Raw genomic sequence first — 17,299 nt, forward strand, 5'->3', positions numbered from 1 at the left:
AGCTTCACATGCACTCACCTGCCCTGCGACCGTCGCTCTGGCCGGCGACCCGCCTCCTTCCTAAGGGGCGGGTCATGCGGCGTCATAGCGATGTCACACGGCAGGCGGCCAATAGCGGCGGAGGGGCGGAGATGAGCAGGATGTAAACATCCTGCCCACCTCCTTCCTTCCGTAGAGCCGCCGGCGGCAGGTAAGATGAAGTTCCTCGCTCCTGCGGCGTAACACACAGCGATGTGTGCTGCCGCAGGAACGAGGAACAGCATCGTACCATCGCTGCAGCAAAATTATGGAAAAGTCGGAGCTTGCAACGATGATACGATAACGACGCTTTTGCGCTCGTTTATCGTATCATCTAGAATTTACACACAACGATGTCGAAAGTGACGCCGGATGTGCGTCACTTTCGATTTGACCCCACCGACATCGCACGTGCGATGTTGCAACGTGCAAAGCCGCCCTAAAGGTTGTGCAACCAAGTATTAGGCTAAGGGTGCCAATACTTTTGTCTGGCCCATTTTTGGAGTTTTGTGTGAAATGATCAATGATTTGATTTTTGTTTCATTCTCTTGTGTTTTTTCATTGCAAGCAAAATAAATGAAGAGAATAATACCAAAGAATTTGTGATTGCAATCATCTTCAAGAAGAAACTGAGTATTATCTGATAGAATTGCAGGGGTGCCAATACCTTTGGCCAGCACTGTATGCCCCTCTTTACACATACATACATAAATTCACGCACACATATATTATATACATGTAGTTATAAAAGTTTGCCAATACTAGTGCGAAGATTTGGAATTCTGCAATCTATTTCTAGTTATTTGAAAAAGGAGAGCATACCCTATATTGGCACATTGTCTGACTACTCATTAGCTCAGGCAGCAAGCTTCTCTCTCAAGGCCAATACATTCACGGAAAAGGTTGCTGGTTAAGCTATTGAAATGAGTCAAATCAGTGAGTCCCTTTCCTATCAGTGAGTCCCCTATACAGCACTATGTCAACTGCACAGGAAGTGCTCTTTTATAATGAGCAGGACTCAGAAGTAGAACTGCTCTAATAATGCTAATGTCTAAAGAGGAGGACACCTCCTTAAATGCAAGTATATTAGTAAAACTAAATATACTCACATTTCAAATACATTTGAAGAAATGTTTGTTGGACAGTCCTCTTTATGTAAGTGAATAGCTGCAATGGTAAAGCTTTGGGATCGATTGGAAACCCAGGCCAGGAGTGAAAAGGGGTATATATTTTTTTAGATTTAGACCATATTGGGCTGTTCTTTAAAGAAAAAAAATGTGGCGGACACTAGTGATGAGCAAGCACTATCATGCTTGCCATCTCGGATGGACGTGACTCAAGTAGCCGAGTATAATGGAAGTTAATGGAAAACTTGAGCATTTATCTGGGAAATCTTCCAGAAAAATGCTCAAGACCCCCATTGACTTCCATTATACTTGGTTACTCGAGTCATGCCCATCCGAGTGTTCCACTGCTCTCCCATCACTAGTGGAAAATCTCTTAATTAATCCACACACATTAGCAAGTTGAATGGAAACTTTCATTTGTCAATTGAGTGACACGATGCAAATGTCTAAAAAAATCCATTTCTGGCTTGGTACATCATTAGGAATACAAGAGCAGAGGAGTCAGGAGAAGAGACCGGTCCTGTATAATAAGAGTGACATTCAGAATAGTTTCTGGTTCCTTTCAAGAGAAAAAAAAAAACCTGCCATAATGAGCATATAATATACAATGATGTGTCCCATCATGTCTTTACATTTACCAAATAAAATCACAGACTAACAACTGGTACAGCGGGACTCTAATCAGACCTCCTAACACCCTGAAGGAAAATATTTATATGTTACTGCTCAGTCACTAGTCCAAGTGTCTTGTCATTTATCACTCAATACGGGAGTAAGACACAACATATGACAAAGTGGATATTTCCGAGAAGGAAATTCAGAACAAGAGAACATGGTCAGTGAGAAATATCATACCGGACACAAGCAATAATTAGCGTTTTGTCTTCGTTTGGATAATTTACTTGTTGGGCCTCATTTAATCAGGATTTTCACCTAGTAATAGCAATAAAGTCTGCTGCCCTCTCCTATTCAGCCATTTCTTATATCCTTCTGCTTCTGGGAAACGAGGGGACATAAAATGGCTGAGGGATCTGGAGGAACGTGTTTTCTATCTTTTACAAAAGTCCCTCTAGGAGAGACATCTTACCGTTGAATGATACAGATTTTCATTACAGCTGAGACTACATGGCACTCATACCTACCTTCTGTATCAGTTGCGCTGCTGATCACATTGTTCAGTTTGGCCTTCAGACTTGTGTGTGTAGCTGTAGTCTTCATTGGACCCTCGTAACGCCCTGTGCCAAGTGAGACTATGCATTGGAAAGCTGTATCTGGCCATAGGCACTTACATTCATGAAGAGCTAGTGCACATGGATTATTTATAAGCAGTCCTCCATCCTGTAAAGTAAGGAAAATGCTATACTGAGTATCAAGAAGTAGAAATCAAGTCATTAAGATAACCTGTAAAATAACTGCAGGCAACTATTACAATGTGACGTAGACCATTACAGTTTCTAAGAGCATTTCACATTCTGGAAATATGTAAGGTTTAGGAGCATGGGGACGTCCATCCAGTACAACCAATTATCCTGCTATGTTAATCCAGAGGAAGATAAAACAAAAACAATAAGTTATTTGTCATGTGCAGTTCTAATATGCAGTCATGGGTAGCAAATGCTATCAGGCCTTACAAAATGTCTCCATTTTGAGGGTGCAGAAGGTTAGTAGCACTGGTAACACTTAGTAGCATTTATGATTTAGGATATAGAGGATCATGGTTTGTTTATGAATGCATGATTCAAAACAAGAGGTGAGAACTATTACATTCTGAACTTAAAGTGACACTACAATATAGTGACCCTTGAGAATATTTATGATTTGTTCACAAAAGTACTAAACCAGTGGATGTACAGAATACTCCAGAGAGCCAACAGCTGACAAGATTCAACTTAATGGGGTTGTCCAGGTTTGGCACAAAAGTCTGCTGTCAGGATTCCCTGGACCAAGACCAGGTGGTCATGCGACCGCAAGTATGCAATATGCATACTTCTGGCAACATCCAGACTAGACTTGAGCAGCCTTGCTCAATACACTTGTAGTGAGTGAGGCCTTGTATGTCTGGTCGGAATGTGATCAGGAATATGCATAATGCATTCTTGTGGTCACATGATCACCAGCTCTCAGTGCTGGCACAGGCGAATCATCGCTACTATCTTAGTTTTTGTCTGTTAAATGGGCACAAAGTGAAAATGCTCCTACACGTTGCATGTATACCACCCTCTGCTCCAGCTTATTTGTTTGGTTTTTCTGGAATTCCCCCTTTTATAGCTAGGCATTTCATCTATAAAGATTCCCATGGGCAGGTTTCTGAACAGTCGTGCCCTGGTCCCATTCTGTACCAACCTATAATGATATTGGTTTACACAAGGTGAGGTTTTAACCTCTTCACGACCAATGACATACCTATACGTCATTTGTTGTGTATGGCCCTTTAATGCTGGCTCACTCGGCGAGCCCATACTATTCTCGGCACATGTCTGCTGATGCCAAGTCCGAGCCACTTGCACCAAATCTGCATCAAGGAATGCATTAAAAATGCACTAAGTGCACATAACCTTTTACCTCCCCTACCCTAGAGGGATGGCTTTCTGAGGTCTCTCTTCTCAATATGATAGAATACTTGATTGCCCGAACGCCAACAGATGTGGATATATACTGCATGACATGGAGAAATTGGATTGAATTCCAAGAAACTGATGCTCACTGTACAAAATGACAAATCTTACCATCTGCTTGAGATTATAACCTTACTTTGCCAATTAGGCCCCGCACTGGTCCGCACTCGTTCACACTGAAGAACAATCACATATGGTTTACATATCTCCTTTATCAGATTGTTGATGTATTCTCATCTTTTATTTTTTTCCCTTTATTTTATCTTTATTCTTAACCCTCATTCCTAATATCTAGAGATGAGTGAACCACAGGTTTGGTGTTCATACCAAACACAGACTTTACAACAAAAAACAAAAAAACAGTTTGGGTGCTGTACGTACACAAACCACTCGCGCAAGCATCGCTTTGCTCGGGTACGCTCGATGCCCAGCTCGCTGTTTGAATGGCTTGCACTGAGGTTAACAGTATTATTGGATGTAGTGTGCACACAAAAAAAAAGTAACTAAAAAAAAAAAATAAAATATATATAAAAACCCCTCCGTGCCTCCCCCAGAAGTGCTCTATTTATTACTAGCTGTATGTGGGTGGAGACTCGAACTGGCTAATCATTGTCTTCCATTGGGGTTCAGGTCAAGTATGGGTCCCAAATTGAACTTTATTTAAAGTCCGGCTGAGCCTGTCAAACCAAACTCCAACGGGTCCGCACATAAGTAGCACTGAGGAGAAACAAGTGCTGCTGAGAAATGTAATTTTAGCTGATAAGATGACAGCCCATTATGCTTTATGAAGTGGCAGATAGTGATGAATAAAGACACAAAAGGTAAAAGAAACACTCTGTTCGTATTAGTCTGTATATTAACAATAAATAAGCAAGCTATAGGGAGAAAACACACATTAGAATTGATAGGTAATCTATAAAACATAAGCCATAGCATAGACAAAAATGCAGGTAAGTATTAGAACATAATGGCCATCTATCGAACAATAAAAAGTGAACGGATTTGGTTTAGCAGTTAAGCATAATATATATTATGAAGAAACACTGAGAATATATATCCTATAATGAATTTTAGCACTCTGAGATCATATATTCAAAAAGTAGCATAATGTTTACATGAGATATTTCACTGCTTTATGACCAGGAGCATTTTCAAAAGCAGAAACCTGGCCCCAATTCCTTGTTTAGGAAATTCCCATCCCCCAAATAAAGCAGGTCTCGTTCTGATTTCTTTTGAAGAGAACCTTGAGAGAGCATCATACATTATTTAGTAGAGCTTCACACTGAGCAGGATCTTATTTTACAACCGTTGTGATACTGTAGATAAGAGCAGGGTGCTAAATTGGCCAGGAATAAAAAAATCCAAGACAGTCTTCTCCAATTTGTATAAATACCAAAAAGACTCGGAAATGAGTTTACTACTAATGATTGGAATTAATGGTAGGTCTGATTTTGAGTAAGAAGCCCTATTTACATAAAACACGACTGCTTCTATTCCCAGGTTACTGAACAGCACATCTTGTAAAACTTAACACCATGGCAGGCATATATTATTCAGCACAATGTAAAATAATAAGTCACAGATGTGACTGACGCATTTCATTCATAATCATACATTTTCAAGAAATCCGCAAATCAGTATTGTAGTGTACCAACCAGTTTTGGCCTAGTACAATCCCATTTACACAGGTCAATATTTGGCTGAAAAGGATTTATAATACCCACTCTAGTATTACCGCATTTTCCGGTGTATAAGACGACTTTTTAACCCCTGAAAATCTTCTCAAAAGTCGTGGTTTGTCTTATACACCGGGTGTCGTCTTATACGGCAGTGTACGGTGCCGTTGTTTACACACGCTAAAAGATATTCTCACCTCTCCTTTGTTCCCACGGTGCCTCCAGCTGTTTCTTGCAGTCCACAGGCAAACAGACCCCTCTGTGATAGCGTCCGCTGCATGATGTCGTCATGGCTTTACTGCAGTTGAATGCTTTGTGACACCGTAAAGCATTCAACGGCAGTAAAGCCATGACAACATCTTGCAGCGGCCGCTCCGTACACCGAATGCTATCATGGAGGGGTCTGTGTGCCTGCAGACTGCAAGAAGGTATGGAGGAGAGGTGAGAATATCTTTAATTGTGTGTAAACAACGGCATTATAGGGGACAAGAAGGGAACCAGCAGGAGGACAATACTAAACAATGGGGACAATACTGCAGGGGACATTACTAAACAATGGGGACGTTTAACTTGAAAAGTCGGGGGTCGTCTTATACGCCCAGTCATCTTATACGCTGGAAAATACAGTACAGTACTTGAAATATATATATATACACACACACATATATATATATATACATACATACATACATACATACTGTATATGTGTGTTTACCCCACCTTCTAAATCTATCCGGAAGCAAGATTGCATCACAGTAGAAAATCTACTGTCCCAACTATGAGCATTTTCATTTTTCTTTGGAGCCATATCAATTTGTCTTTATAACATTGTCAACTGTGTAGTACGGTACCCATGTCCTGATGCCTTTCACGATTCAGGAATTGGTGAGTAGTTTGAAGGATTTTTTTATACTGAGCACACTGTACCCTAGGTAATATATATATATCATTTTAAGCAATGTATAGTAAGTCTCTAATGAAATAACCCCCAATGATGACAAGTGGCACTTCTAAATATTATAATATATAAATAGATAGCTCTGCTCCGGAGTAATACATTTATATAGGCTCATTTCTGTAACGTCAAGGGTGCTTTATTTTTCAATAAGTAAACGGTTTGAGATGATTTATTTTTTTTAAACCAGGACACAAGTTAATGCTGCAACGGATAGCCGTATGGCTGTGATTTTATTCACATCTATGTATTTTAGCATCAACTATTGATTTAATAGGTACTATAAGAAGGCTAAATCTTTGAATGGATAAGATATATATATTACACCACTTTAATTTTTGATAAAAAAATGAACTTTTTTGAATTTATCATTAATGTATACTCTGCACCCCATCTTGACAGAAAAGAAAACCTGAAATGTAGAAATGTTTGCTAATTTATTAAACAAGAAAAAATGAAATATCACATTGATCAAAAGCATTCAGACCCTTTGCTCAGTATTGAGTAGAAGCAGTCTTTTGAGCTAGTACAGCCATGAGTCTTCTTGGGAATGCTGCAAAACGTTTTCCACACCAGGATTTGGAGATCCTCTGTCATTCTTCCTTGCAGATCCTCTCCAGTTCCATCAGTTGGATGGTGAACGTTGGTGGACAGCCATTTCCAGGTCTCTCCAGAGATGCTTAATTGGGTTTAGGTCAGGGCTCTGGCTGGGCCAGTCAAGAATGGTCACAGAGTTGCTCTGAAGCCACTCCGTTGTTATTTTAGCTGTGTACTTAGGGTTATTGTCTTGTTGGAAGGTGAACCTTCATCCAAGTCTGAGGTCCAGAGCACTCTGGAAGAGGTGTTCTTCCGGGATCTCTCTGTACTTGCCCGCATTCATCTGTCCTTCAATTGCAACCAGTCGTCCTGTCCCTGCAGTTGAAAAATACCCCTATAGCATGATGCTGCCAACACCATGTTTTACTGTTGGGATTGTACTGGGCAGGTGATGAGCAGTGCCTGGTTTTCTACACACATACCGCTTGGAATTATCACCAAAAAGTTCTATCTTCATCTCATCAGATCAGAGAATCTTATTTCTCATAGTCTGGGAGTCCTTCATGTGTTTTTTTGCAAACTCTATGCAGGCTTCCATATGTCTTGCACTGAGGAGAGGCTTTTGTCAGGCCACTCTGCCATAAAGGCCTGCCTGGTGGAGGGCTGCAGTGATAGTTGACTTTGTGGAACTTTCCCTGTCTTCATACTGTGTTAAAGAAGACTAATTTTCTGAGTTCAGCCATTTTTTCTCTATAAGTCTATTTCTCTAATGAAGCCAATCAAAGTTCATTATATTTCATTTCATTCTCATAAGTTACAGTGCCTTGCGAAAGTATTCGGCCCCCTTGAATTTTTCAACCTTTTCCCACATTTCATGCTTGAAACTTAAAGATAAAAAAAATTAAATTTTATTGTGAAGAATCAACAAGTCGGACACAATTGTGAAGGTGAATGATATTTGTTTATTTTAAATTTTTGTAAAAAATAAAAAAACCTGAAAATTAGGGCGTGCAATACTATTTGGCCCCTTTACTTTCAGTGCAGTAAACTCACTCCAGAAGTTCATTGAGGATCTCTGAATGATTCAATGTTGTCCTAAATGACTGATGAGGATAAATATAATCCACCAGTGTATAATCAAGTGTCCGTATAAATACACCGGCTGTGTGATGGTCTCAGGCTACTTTCACACTTGCGTTGGACGGCTTCCGTTGCTATCCGCAGCCTTGAGGAATCACGGTAACCGTTGCAGGAAACAGTTATATTCCTCATAGACTTCTATTAGCTACGGATAGCAACGGATAGTCTTGCGTTGCATCCGCTGCAAGACGCAGCGTCGTTATTTTGACGCTGCGTCGGGCGGAAGGAACGCTGCATGTAGTGTTTTTTTGTGTCGTTAAAATAGCGCACCTTGACGGATTCCATTGGAATCCGCCACGGTGTCTAAAGATTGTCTATGGTGGCGGTTTCCGCCACTATGCGCTAAGCATCTCCAGCAGAACGATAGAAATCGTTTAAAATCACTCCTGGTCTCCACCCCCTCTCCCCCCCCCCTCACACTCACTGATCACGGGCGCGATGCTGCCTGGCTGTCACAAAGCTCCGGCGGCTTTTCCTCTTTTGAAAAAGCCGGCTGCCTATTATTCAATCTCGTATTCACTGCTTCTCCCGCCGACCGGTGCCTATGATTGGTTGCAGTCAGACTCACCCCAACGCTGAGTGACAGCTATCTCACTGCAACCAATGACAGCCACCGGTGGGTGGGTCTATATTGTGCAGTACAATAAATTAAAAAAAAAAAAAACGAAAAAACGGCGTGCGGTTTCCCCCCAATTTTAATACCAGCGAAGGTAAAGCCACATGGCTAAAGGCCGATATTCTCAGGATGGGGAGCCCCCTAGCCAAATTAGATGCGACAGTCCCGGGACTCTACCCGACTCATCCCGAATTGCCCTGGTGCGGTGGCAATCGAGGTAATAAGGAGTTAATGCAGCAGGCCATAGCTGCCACTAAGTCCTAGGTTAATCATGGCAGGCGTCTCCCCGAGATACCTTCCATGATTAACCTGTAAGTAAAAGTGAAAGTAAATAAACACATACACCCAAAAAAATCATTTATTTGGAATAAAAGACAAAAAACACCCCCTCTTTCACCACTTTTTTAAAATCACCAAATACCCCTCCAGGTCTGGCGTAATCCACACGAGGTCCCACGACGCATCCAGCTCTGCTACATGAAGCTGACAGGAGCGACCGTAGAACGCCACCGCTCCTGTGAGCTCCACGCAGCAACTGAAGTGAGTCGCGCTGTCAGCGGGGACGTCACTAAGGTAATGCCGGTATGTGTGTGCGGGGATGATGGGTGCGGTAGTGCCGGTGTGTGTGCGGTGAAGATGAGGGCTGTAGTGTCGGGTTGTGTGCGCTGATAATGAGAACTGTAGTGTCGGGATGTGTGCAGGAATGATGAGGAATGTAGTGTCGGGATGTGTGCGGTGAAGATGAGGGCTGTAGTGTCGGAATGTGCGCGGTGAAGATGAGGGCTGTAGTGTCGGAATGTGTGCGGTGATGTAGCCGGTAATGTCGGGATGTGTACGGTGAAGATGAGGGCTGTAATGTCGGGATGTGTGCGGTGATGTAGGCTGTAGTGTCGGGATGTGTGCGGTGATGTAGCCGGTAATGTCGGGATGTGTACGGTGAAGATGAGGGCTGTAATGTCGGGATGTGTACGGTGAAGATGAGGGCTGTAATGTCGGGATGTGTGCGGTGATGTAGGCGGTAATGTAGGGATGTGTGCGGTAATGTAGGCGGTAATGTCGAGATGTGTGCGGTGAAGATGAGGGCTCTCTCTCGGCTAAAGAAAACTTAACGCAATGCGTTATTTCACTGGAATCCGTGGCCTTTATTATCACACTTTTTGCAAGGCATCCGTCACATGCGTTACACAACGCATTGTGACGGATGCCGTTTATCGCAAGTGTGAAACTAGCCTCAGTGTTCTGTTTAAAGCACAGAGAGCATCATGAAGACCAAGGAACACAACAGGCAGGTCCGTGATACTGTTGTGGAGAAGTTTAAAGCCGGATTTGGTTGCAAAAAGATTTCCAAAACTTTAAACATCCCAAGAAGCACTGTGCAAGCGATCATATTAAAATGGAAGAAGCATCATACCACTGCAAATCTACCAAGACCCGGCCGTCCCTTAATTTCATGTCAAACAAGGAGAAGACTGATCAGAGATGCAGCCAAGAGGCCCATGATCACTCTGGATGAACTGCAGAGATCTACAGCTGAGGTGGGAGAGTCTGTCCATAGGACAACAATCAGTCATATACTGCACAAATCTGGCCTTTATGGAAGAGTGTCAAGAAGAAAGTAATTTCTCAAAGATATCCATAAAAAATTGTTGTTTAAAGTTTGCCACAAGCCACCTGGGAGACACACGAAACATGTGAAAGAAGGTGCTCTGGTCAGATAAAACCAAAATTGAACTATTTGGGCACAATGCCAAATGATAAGTTTGGCGTAAAAGCAAATACAGCTCATCACCCTGAACACACCATCCCCACTGTCAAACATGGTGGTGGCAGCATCATGGTTTGGGCCTGCTTTGCTTCAGCAGGGACAGGGAAGGTGGTTAAAATTGAAGGGAAGATGGATGGAGCCAGATACACGACCATTCTTGAAGAAAACCTGTTGGAGTCTGCAAAAGACCTGAGACTGGGGCAGAAATGTGTCTTCCAACAAGACAATGATCCCAAACATAACAGCAAAATCTACAATGTAATGGTTCACAAATAAACATATCCAGGTGTTAAAATGGCAACGTCAAAGTGCAGACCTGAATCCAATCGAGAATCTGTGAAAGAGCTGAAAACTGCTGTTCACAAACGCTGTCCATCCAACTTGACTCAGCTCAAGCTATTTGCAAAGGAAGAATGGGCAAGAATTTCAGTCTCTCGATGTGCAAAACTGATAAGAGACATACTCCAAGCGACTTGAAGCTGTAATCGCAGCAAAAGGTGGCGCTACAAAGTATCAACTTAAAGGGGCCGAATAATATTGCATGCCAAAATTTTCAGTTTTTTATTTTTTACAAAAATTTAAAATAAGCAATCAATATCGTTCAACTTCACAAGTGTTTCCCACTTGTTGTTGATTCTTCAGCATAACATTTACATTTTTATGTTTATGTTTGAAGCCTGAAATGTGGGAAAACATTGAAAAATTCAAGGGGGCCGAATACTTTCGCAAGGCACTGTATGTAATAAACAATTTGGCAGAACACGTGTCCCTGGCAGGACAAATGCATTTTTGCCTTATTATTCCCTTTATTTCTCCAAAATAAAGTTTATTCTCAAAACAACATCTGTTGACCCATGGGTTAACTTGTGTTCTTCTAACATATGTATTTTTGGCAGGAGTGTTTGTTATCGCATCCTGTAATATTGTAATTATCAAAGTCAAACTAACCCAAAGAATATACATTCTAGCCAAAATTGCAAGATGTTATATAAACATGTCAAAATTAATTACTTTGGAAACACGTAAATTTGTCCAAGAAAACCTCCGCCTATTGTATAATCTCTTATGTCATCATTCCATATCTATTTTATGTACTTCAAAAACCTATATTCTTGCTATTATAATAAATGTGTGTGATACTCTTGAGCTAAGACACTGGCTATGAGTCTTTTATTGAGCGTCTCCAGGATTCGGCTGCTGATCCAACCATCTGTTGCTACCTGAGTGAGCAAAGAGTCTCCCGGCTTTAACAACTGCATCTCTGGAGCTCAGCCACAGTGATCTTGGAGTTCTTCTTTACCTCTCCCACCAAGGCTCTTCTCCCATGATTGCTCAGTTTGGCTGGACGGTCAGGTATAGGAAGAGTTCTGATGGTCTCAAACTTCTTCCATTTAAGGATTATGGAGGCCACTGTGCTCTTAGGAACCTTGAGTACCGCAGAAATTCTTTTGTAACCTTGGCCAGATCTGTGCCTTGCCACAATTCTCTCTCTAAGCTCCTTGGGCAGTTCCTTTGACCTCATGATTCTCATTTGCTCTGACATGCACTATAAGCTGTAAGGTCTTATATAAACAGGTGTGTGCCTTTTCAAATCAAGTCCTATTGGTTTAATTAAACACATCTGGACTCCAATGAAGGAGTAGAACCAGCTCAAGGAGGATCACAAGGAAATGGACAGCATGTGACTAAATATAGGAGTTTCTCACACACACACACACACACACACACACACACACACACACACACACACACACCTCTGACACTGTTGTAAATATTTTATTTCTTGTCATGAGACAACGCTGAAGATATGACACTTTGATATAAGGTAAAGTAGTCAGTGGACAGTTGTAAATTTGCTGTATCCTCTAAATAACAACACAGCCATTAATGGAAAACCACTGGCAACAAAAGTGAGTACATTGCTAAGAGAAAAAGGCAAAATCTTGCCCAATTAGCCATAGTCCCTCCCCAGTATCATGTGATTCATTAGTGTTACAAGGTCTCAAGTGTGAATGGGGAGCAGGTGTGATATTGTTGATGTTATCACTCACACACTCAATCGTACTGGTCACTGGAAGTTCAACATGGCATCTTATGGCAAGGAATTCTCAGAGGATCTGAAAAAAAGAATTGTTTCTCTACATAAAGATGGCCTAAGCCAAAATAAGATTGCAAACACCTTCAAAGTGAGCTGCAGCACAATGGCAAAGGCCGTACAGAGATTTAACAAGACAGGTTCCACTTCAAACAGTCCTTGCCATGGTCTACCAAAGAATTTGAGTGCACGTGCTCAGCGTCATACCTAGAGGTTGACTTTTCAAAATAGACATACGAGTGCTGACAGCTGTCTGCTTTACTTACACTGGTTATCAAAAATAGGAGAAATGCCATTTTTTTTTATTATTTCTTTATTCCCTATCCACATATGATTGCAGGGCAATTGTCCTGGTCTTAGCCCATTATGCTTCCTTTTGTAGCCCCTCAGCCCTTACTAAGACCATTTTACAGCACCAAAGTTTGAGTTCCCATTGACTTCTATGGGATTTGGGGTCAAGTTTGGGTCCCAAATCGAACTTTTAAGCAAAGTCTGGCCAAACCCGGCAAACCCGAACTTCCATGGGTACACTCATCCTTAATTATAAGCAAAAGTGGGGCACAGGAATGTAGATAATGGGCACATAATTTTGATGCACTTTTTGAGGCACAAGGCTTGATCAGTGTTTATAGTGATTGTAAAACATCAGACATGATTACATAATGGACTGCAATGATGTTGCTTTATGTCGGTGATACTACTACTCTTATTTTTCTCAGACAGGCATATATTTCAGTTTGCAATGATCATAATGCAGAATAGCTATTGCTAATACTACTGCTCTGTTCCACTCAGATGAAGTAGTAAGAATACGGGTAGTTTGTAAAAACGAAAGTACAAAAAGTGGAAATTGCAATCTGAGGTGTATACTGGCAAACAGGATTAAAAAATATAGATTGACAATTGTAGGTTAACCATTATATGGTCCATATAAGCATGGATGTAAATACAATTCATGTCATCACAAGGGGCTTTATGAGATTCTTATTTGGGGGCATGTGCATATTCCCCGGCAATACAATGACCAATCATAATCAGGAGGCATCATGCAGGGAAAAAAATAAATAAGTAAAAAACGCCCCCAGAAAAGGTTTTCTGTATGAGACATGTAATGACACACAGCCCTGCTGTCCTTCATAATTCAGCACCACTTGTGTAGACTAAAGTCATTACAAACACATTAAGCAACTGTACCTCAAGGCAGTCAGTAAGGGGGGGAAAGAGTACAGCAGAGGCTAGATGAAAACTATAAAAGGTATTTGTATTGGCACAAGTCTCTGCTCTACACAGGTGAAGCAGAGACCAGTTACGAGAGCAGGGCTGTATGTCATTACATGTGTTACAGAGAGGAAGCCTTCTCTGAGCCATTATAGGGGCATGTTCTCTCCCCCCCTATGACACTTCCTGTTTATGATTGGTCAACATCATGCAAGGGAAAAACTACACGTCCCTTGGGTTTAGCTGTAAAATGGCCACCTTCCAAGTCTACACCTGCCAAGTCAAGTCCTACAAATTGGTCTCCATGGAGAACTTGGCATGGCAACACACAGAGTGAAAGGACATCCACCATGGACACAGGGACTTCAGCAAGTACCAGGTTCTGAATTCTGTGTGGGGTTGCCCTTATTATGTCAGGGACCTTGTTTATAGCAGACAGTGAGGTATTGTCTCTAGGTATAGTTTGGTTCCTAACCTTCTAAGGTAAATGAAACTCTGCATGTTTGAACCAACAATCAGGATCGATTGTCTTCTGATCTGTGTTTTGCTATACAGTTTGATTCCCCAGTACATCTATTGCTACACAAATATTCAAAAGAGTTAATACCCCATTATTTTGATGAATAATACTACTTTCACCTTTTGTTATACATACAGTATACATGGGCCCTAAAATCACTGTCCACTCCCCCATGTAAGCGAGACTTACTGTAGTATTTCAAATGTATAGGGACTGAACAATAGTATTAATCATCCGGTCCCCATAAAATTTACTTCACCCTATACAGACCCTTAGATGACCACTAATTAACTTGTGTTATCAGTGGTCAGAGCTCAATATTGGGGAAAAATATGCCAATGTTAGAGTCCATTCCCAAGATCTACCCTTAGGGTGCTTCCTACATGTATGCGTTTTCCTAATTTTTTTTTGCATAAATCGATGCATCCTTTGTCTTGTGTTGGATAGTATGGAATTCAGAAGAGGGAGTGTGACCAATGAGGACCAGGGGGTTCATGACCCAAAATGCAGGATGAGGGCAGAACAGCATTGCAGGACAAAACCAGGTAAAAACACACAGTTTTATTTCTTTTCTTCTGTTAAATTAAAGAGGACCAACCATCAGGATTTTGCTATATAAAGCAAAGGCAGTGCCATACTGGCACTAAGATGCTGAATCCAGGCATACCTGTTGTAGGAAGATGGGATGCATGGTTGCAGAAATATCCTTAATCAAAGTTGCAGAAAGGCACTGTACTTTGATGTGTGTATCGGAGGGGGGGGCTTTGTGGGTTCGGTCCTCTGTGTATATTCCCCTTTTCTTTATTTAAATATCGCGCCATGCCGCCATAGCTGCTGTTGCAACGCAGGAGGAGGAATATACACGGAGGACCTGACCCACAAAGGTCCGTCCCCATTGCACTCGTCAAAGTGCAGTGCATTTCTGGAACTTTGATTACTACAGATATTTCAGCAACAGAGCATCCCATATTTTCAACAAAAGGTATGCTTGTACTCACCATCCTAGTGCCAGTATGGCACTGCCTGCACTTCATATAGCAAGATTCTGGTGGTTGGTGCGGTTTAAAGAACATGATCAGTATAGAGACCTGTAGATTTGTAGTGATATTATGGCAAGGAGGATATTAGACAATTAATAAAATGCATAATGTTGACAGTTTTGGTTTTTTTTTTTTAAATGAAAGACATTACCTGCTATGAAAAGTCTAAATTTCTGCTCCACCATGGAGACTGCAGGGACAAAGTTGTGAAGAACTATCTGCATCCATAAATTCATTGTGCATTGTGGGAATGGTTCAGTCTAACAATGGATTAAAAGGAATCTGTCACAAGGTTTTACTGCCTAATCTGAGAGTAGCATAGTGTAGAGACAGAGACCTCAATTCCACTGATGTGTCACTTACTGGGCTGCTTGCTGTAAATTTGATAAAATCACTTGACTACAGGAAATTATCACAGGAGGACTATTAAACGTGAAGCCTTGTAGTCCTCCATATTGATAAACTCTGTATAACCTAGCCCCCACAATTTATTAAGAGCTTTCTGCCTATGCACAGTGTACACAGAAAGCAGTCAATCAATAATGTGGGTGGAGTTAACAGAGCTCAGCATTTAGAGAACTATTAGATCTGCAAAAACAATTGGTAATCAAAACTACAGCAAGAACCCCAGTAAGTGATACAGAACTAATTCAAAGTTTCTGGTCTTACACCATGCTGCTATAATTGGGACATTTTCTCCTTCATTCAAAATGGTCTCTCATTGTCTAAATGTCACAGCTTATAAGAATATTACTGGTCACAATGTAATTCTTTTTGGCCATAACTTATGTATTATCTAATGGACACTTCCAGCAGGAAAGTGTGACATGTCACAAGCACACAGGCCCTGATCCATCAAAGCGTTTATGGAAGGAATCTTGAGTAAAACACATTGAAATGTTGCAAAATTTTCAATGCAAGGTTGCGGAAAAATTGTGACTTTTGGCATTTTTAATCCAGTTTCGCCAAAATAGGTGGAGCTGTGGTGGGATGGGGGCGTGATAACACCAGAAATCTTACTCCAGTCAATTTTCAGATGCCCCGCATTCATTTAGAGGTGATCACGGCTTAATGAATCGGGTATTAATGAATAGCCTGCATGAATAATTCTAGTCTTGATGAATTGGGGCCCCAGTCTCCTTCTCTATAAAGCAAATTTTGTGCAATGTATATTATATCTATCACACAAGACAAGACCCAATGTGCAGGGTATGTAAAAAAAAAACCTCGGAAACCGTGCAACACATAGTGACAGACTGCAAGCAGGAACAGCATACACCAAACGCCACAATCAAGTAGCGAGAATTGTATACAGGAACATCTGTACAGCGTATGGGCCAAGTCCAGGTGGGAGACCCCGGAAAAAGTGGTGGAGAATGAAAGAGCTAAAATCCTGTGGGACTTTAAGATCCAGACGGATAAAGTGGTGGCTAACCAACCAGATATCGTGATAGTGGCCAAGGTTCAGAAGACAGCAATGATAATAGATGTGGTAGTGCCTAATGACAGTAATATCAGAAATAAGGAATGAAAAGCTGGAGAAATACCAGGACCTCAAAGAACAACTGGAGAAGATGTGGAAGGTGAAGACAACAATGATCCCAGTGGTGATAGGAGCACTTGGAGCAGTGACCCTTAAGTTGGAAGAATGGCCACAACAGATTCCAGGAACAACATCTGCGCTCTCTGTCCAGAAAAGCGCAGTGCTGGGAACAACTAGGATCCTGCGCAGAACCCTCAAACTCTTAGGCCTCTGGTACAGGACCCGAGAACGAGGAAGGACAAATAACCACCCACAGGGAATGAGAAGGAAATATATTATACATATAATTAAATTAATTATATATAATATATATATATATATATATATATATATATATATATATATATATATATATATATATATATATATATATATATATATATATATATATATATATAACGTAAATTCTAGAATACCCGATGCGTAGAATCGGG

General features: G+C 41.2%; 1 protein-coding gene across 1 annotated transcript in view; it reads right to left on the reverse strand.

The window, feature by feature from the left end:
• The window catches only part of PNPLA8 (patatin like domain 8, phospholipase A2), a 108,637-nt gene that overhangs the window by 28,166 nt on the left and 63,172 nt on the right, over positions 1 to 17,299 (reverse strand). Inside the window, 1 exon segment of the mRNA XM_075345003.1 lies at positions 2,288 to 2,483. Within this exon segment, the coding sequence (XP_075201118.1) occupies positions 2,288 to 2,483 (196 nt within the window).

This window comes from Anomaloglossus baeobatrachus, chromosome 4, assembly GCF_048569485.1.
Source record: "Anomaloglossus baeobatrachus isolate aAnoBae1 chromosome 4, aAnoBae1.hap1, whole genome shotgun sequence".
Taxonomy (NCBI): domain Eukaryota; kingdom Metazoa; phylum Chordata; class Amphibia; order Anura; family Aromobatidae; genus Anomaloglossus; species Anomaloglossus baeobatrachus.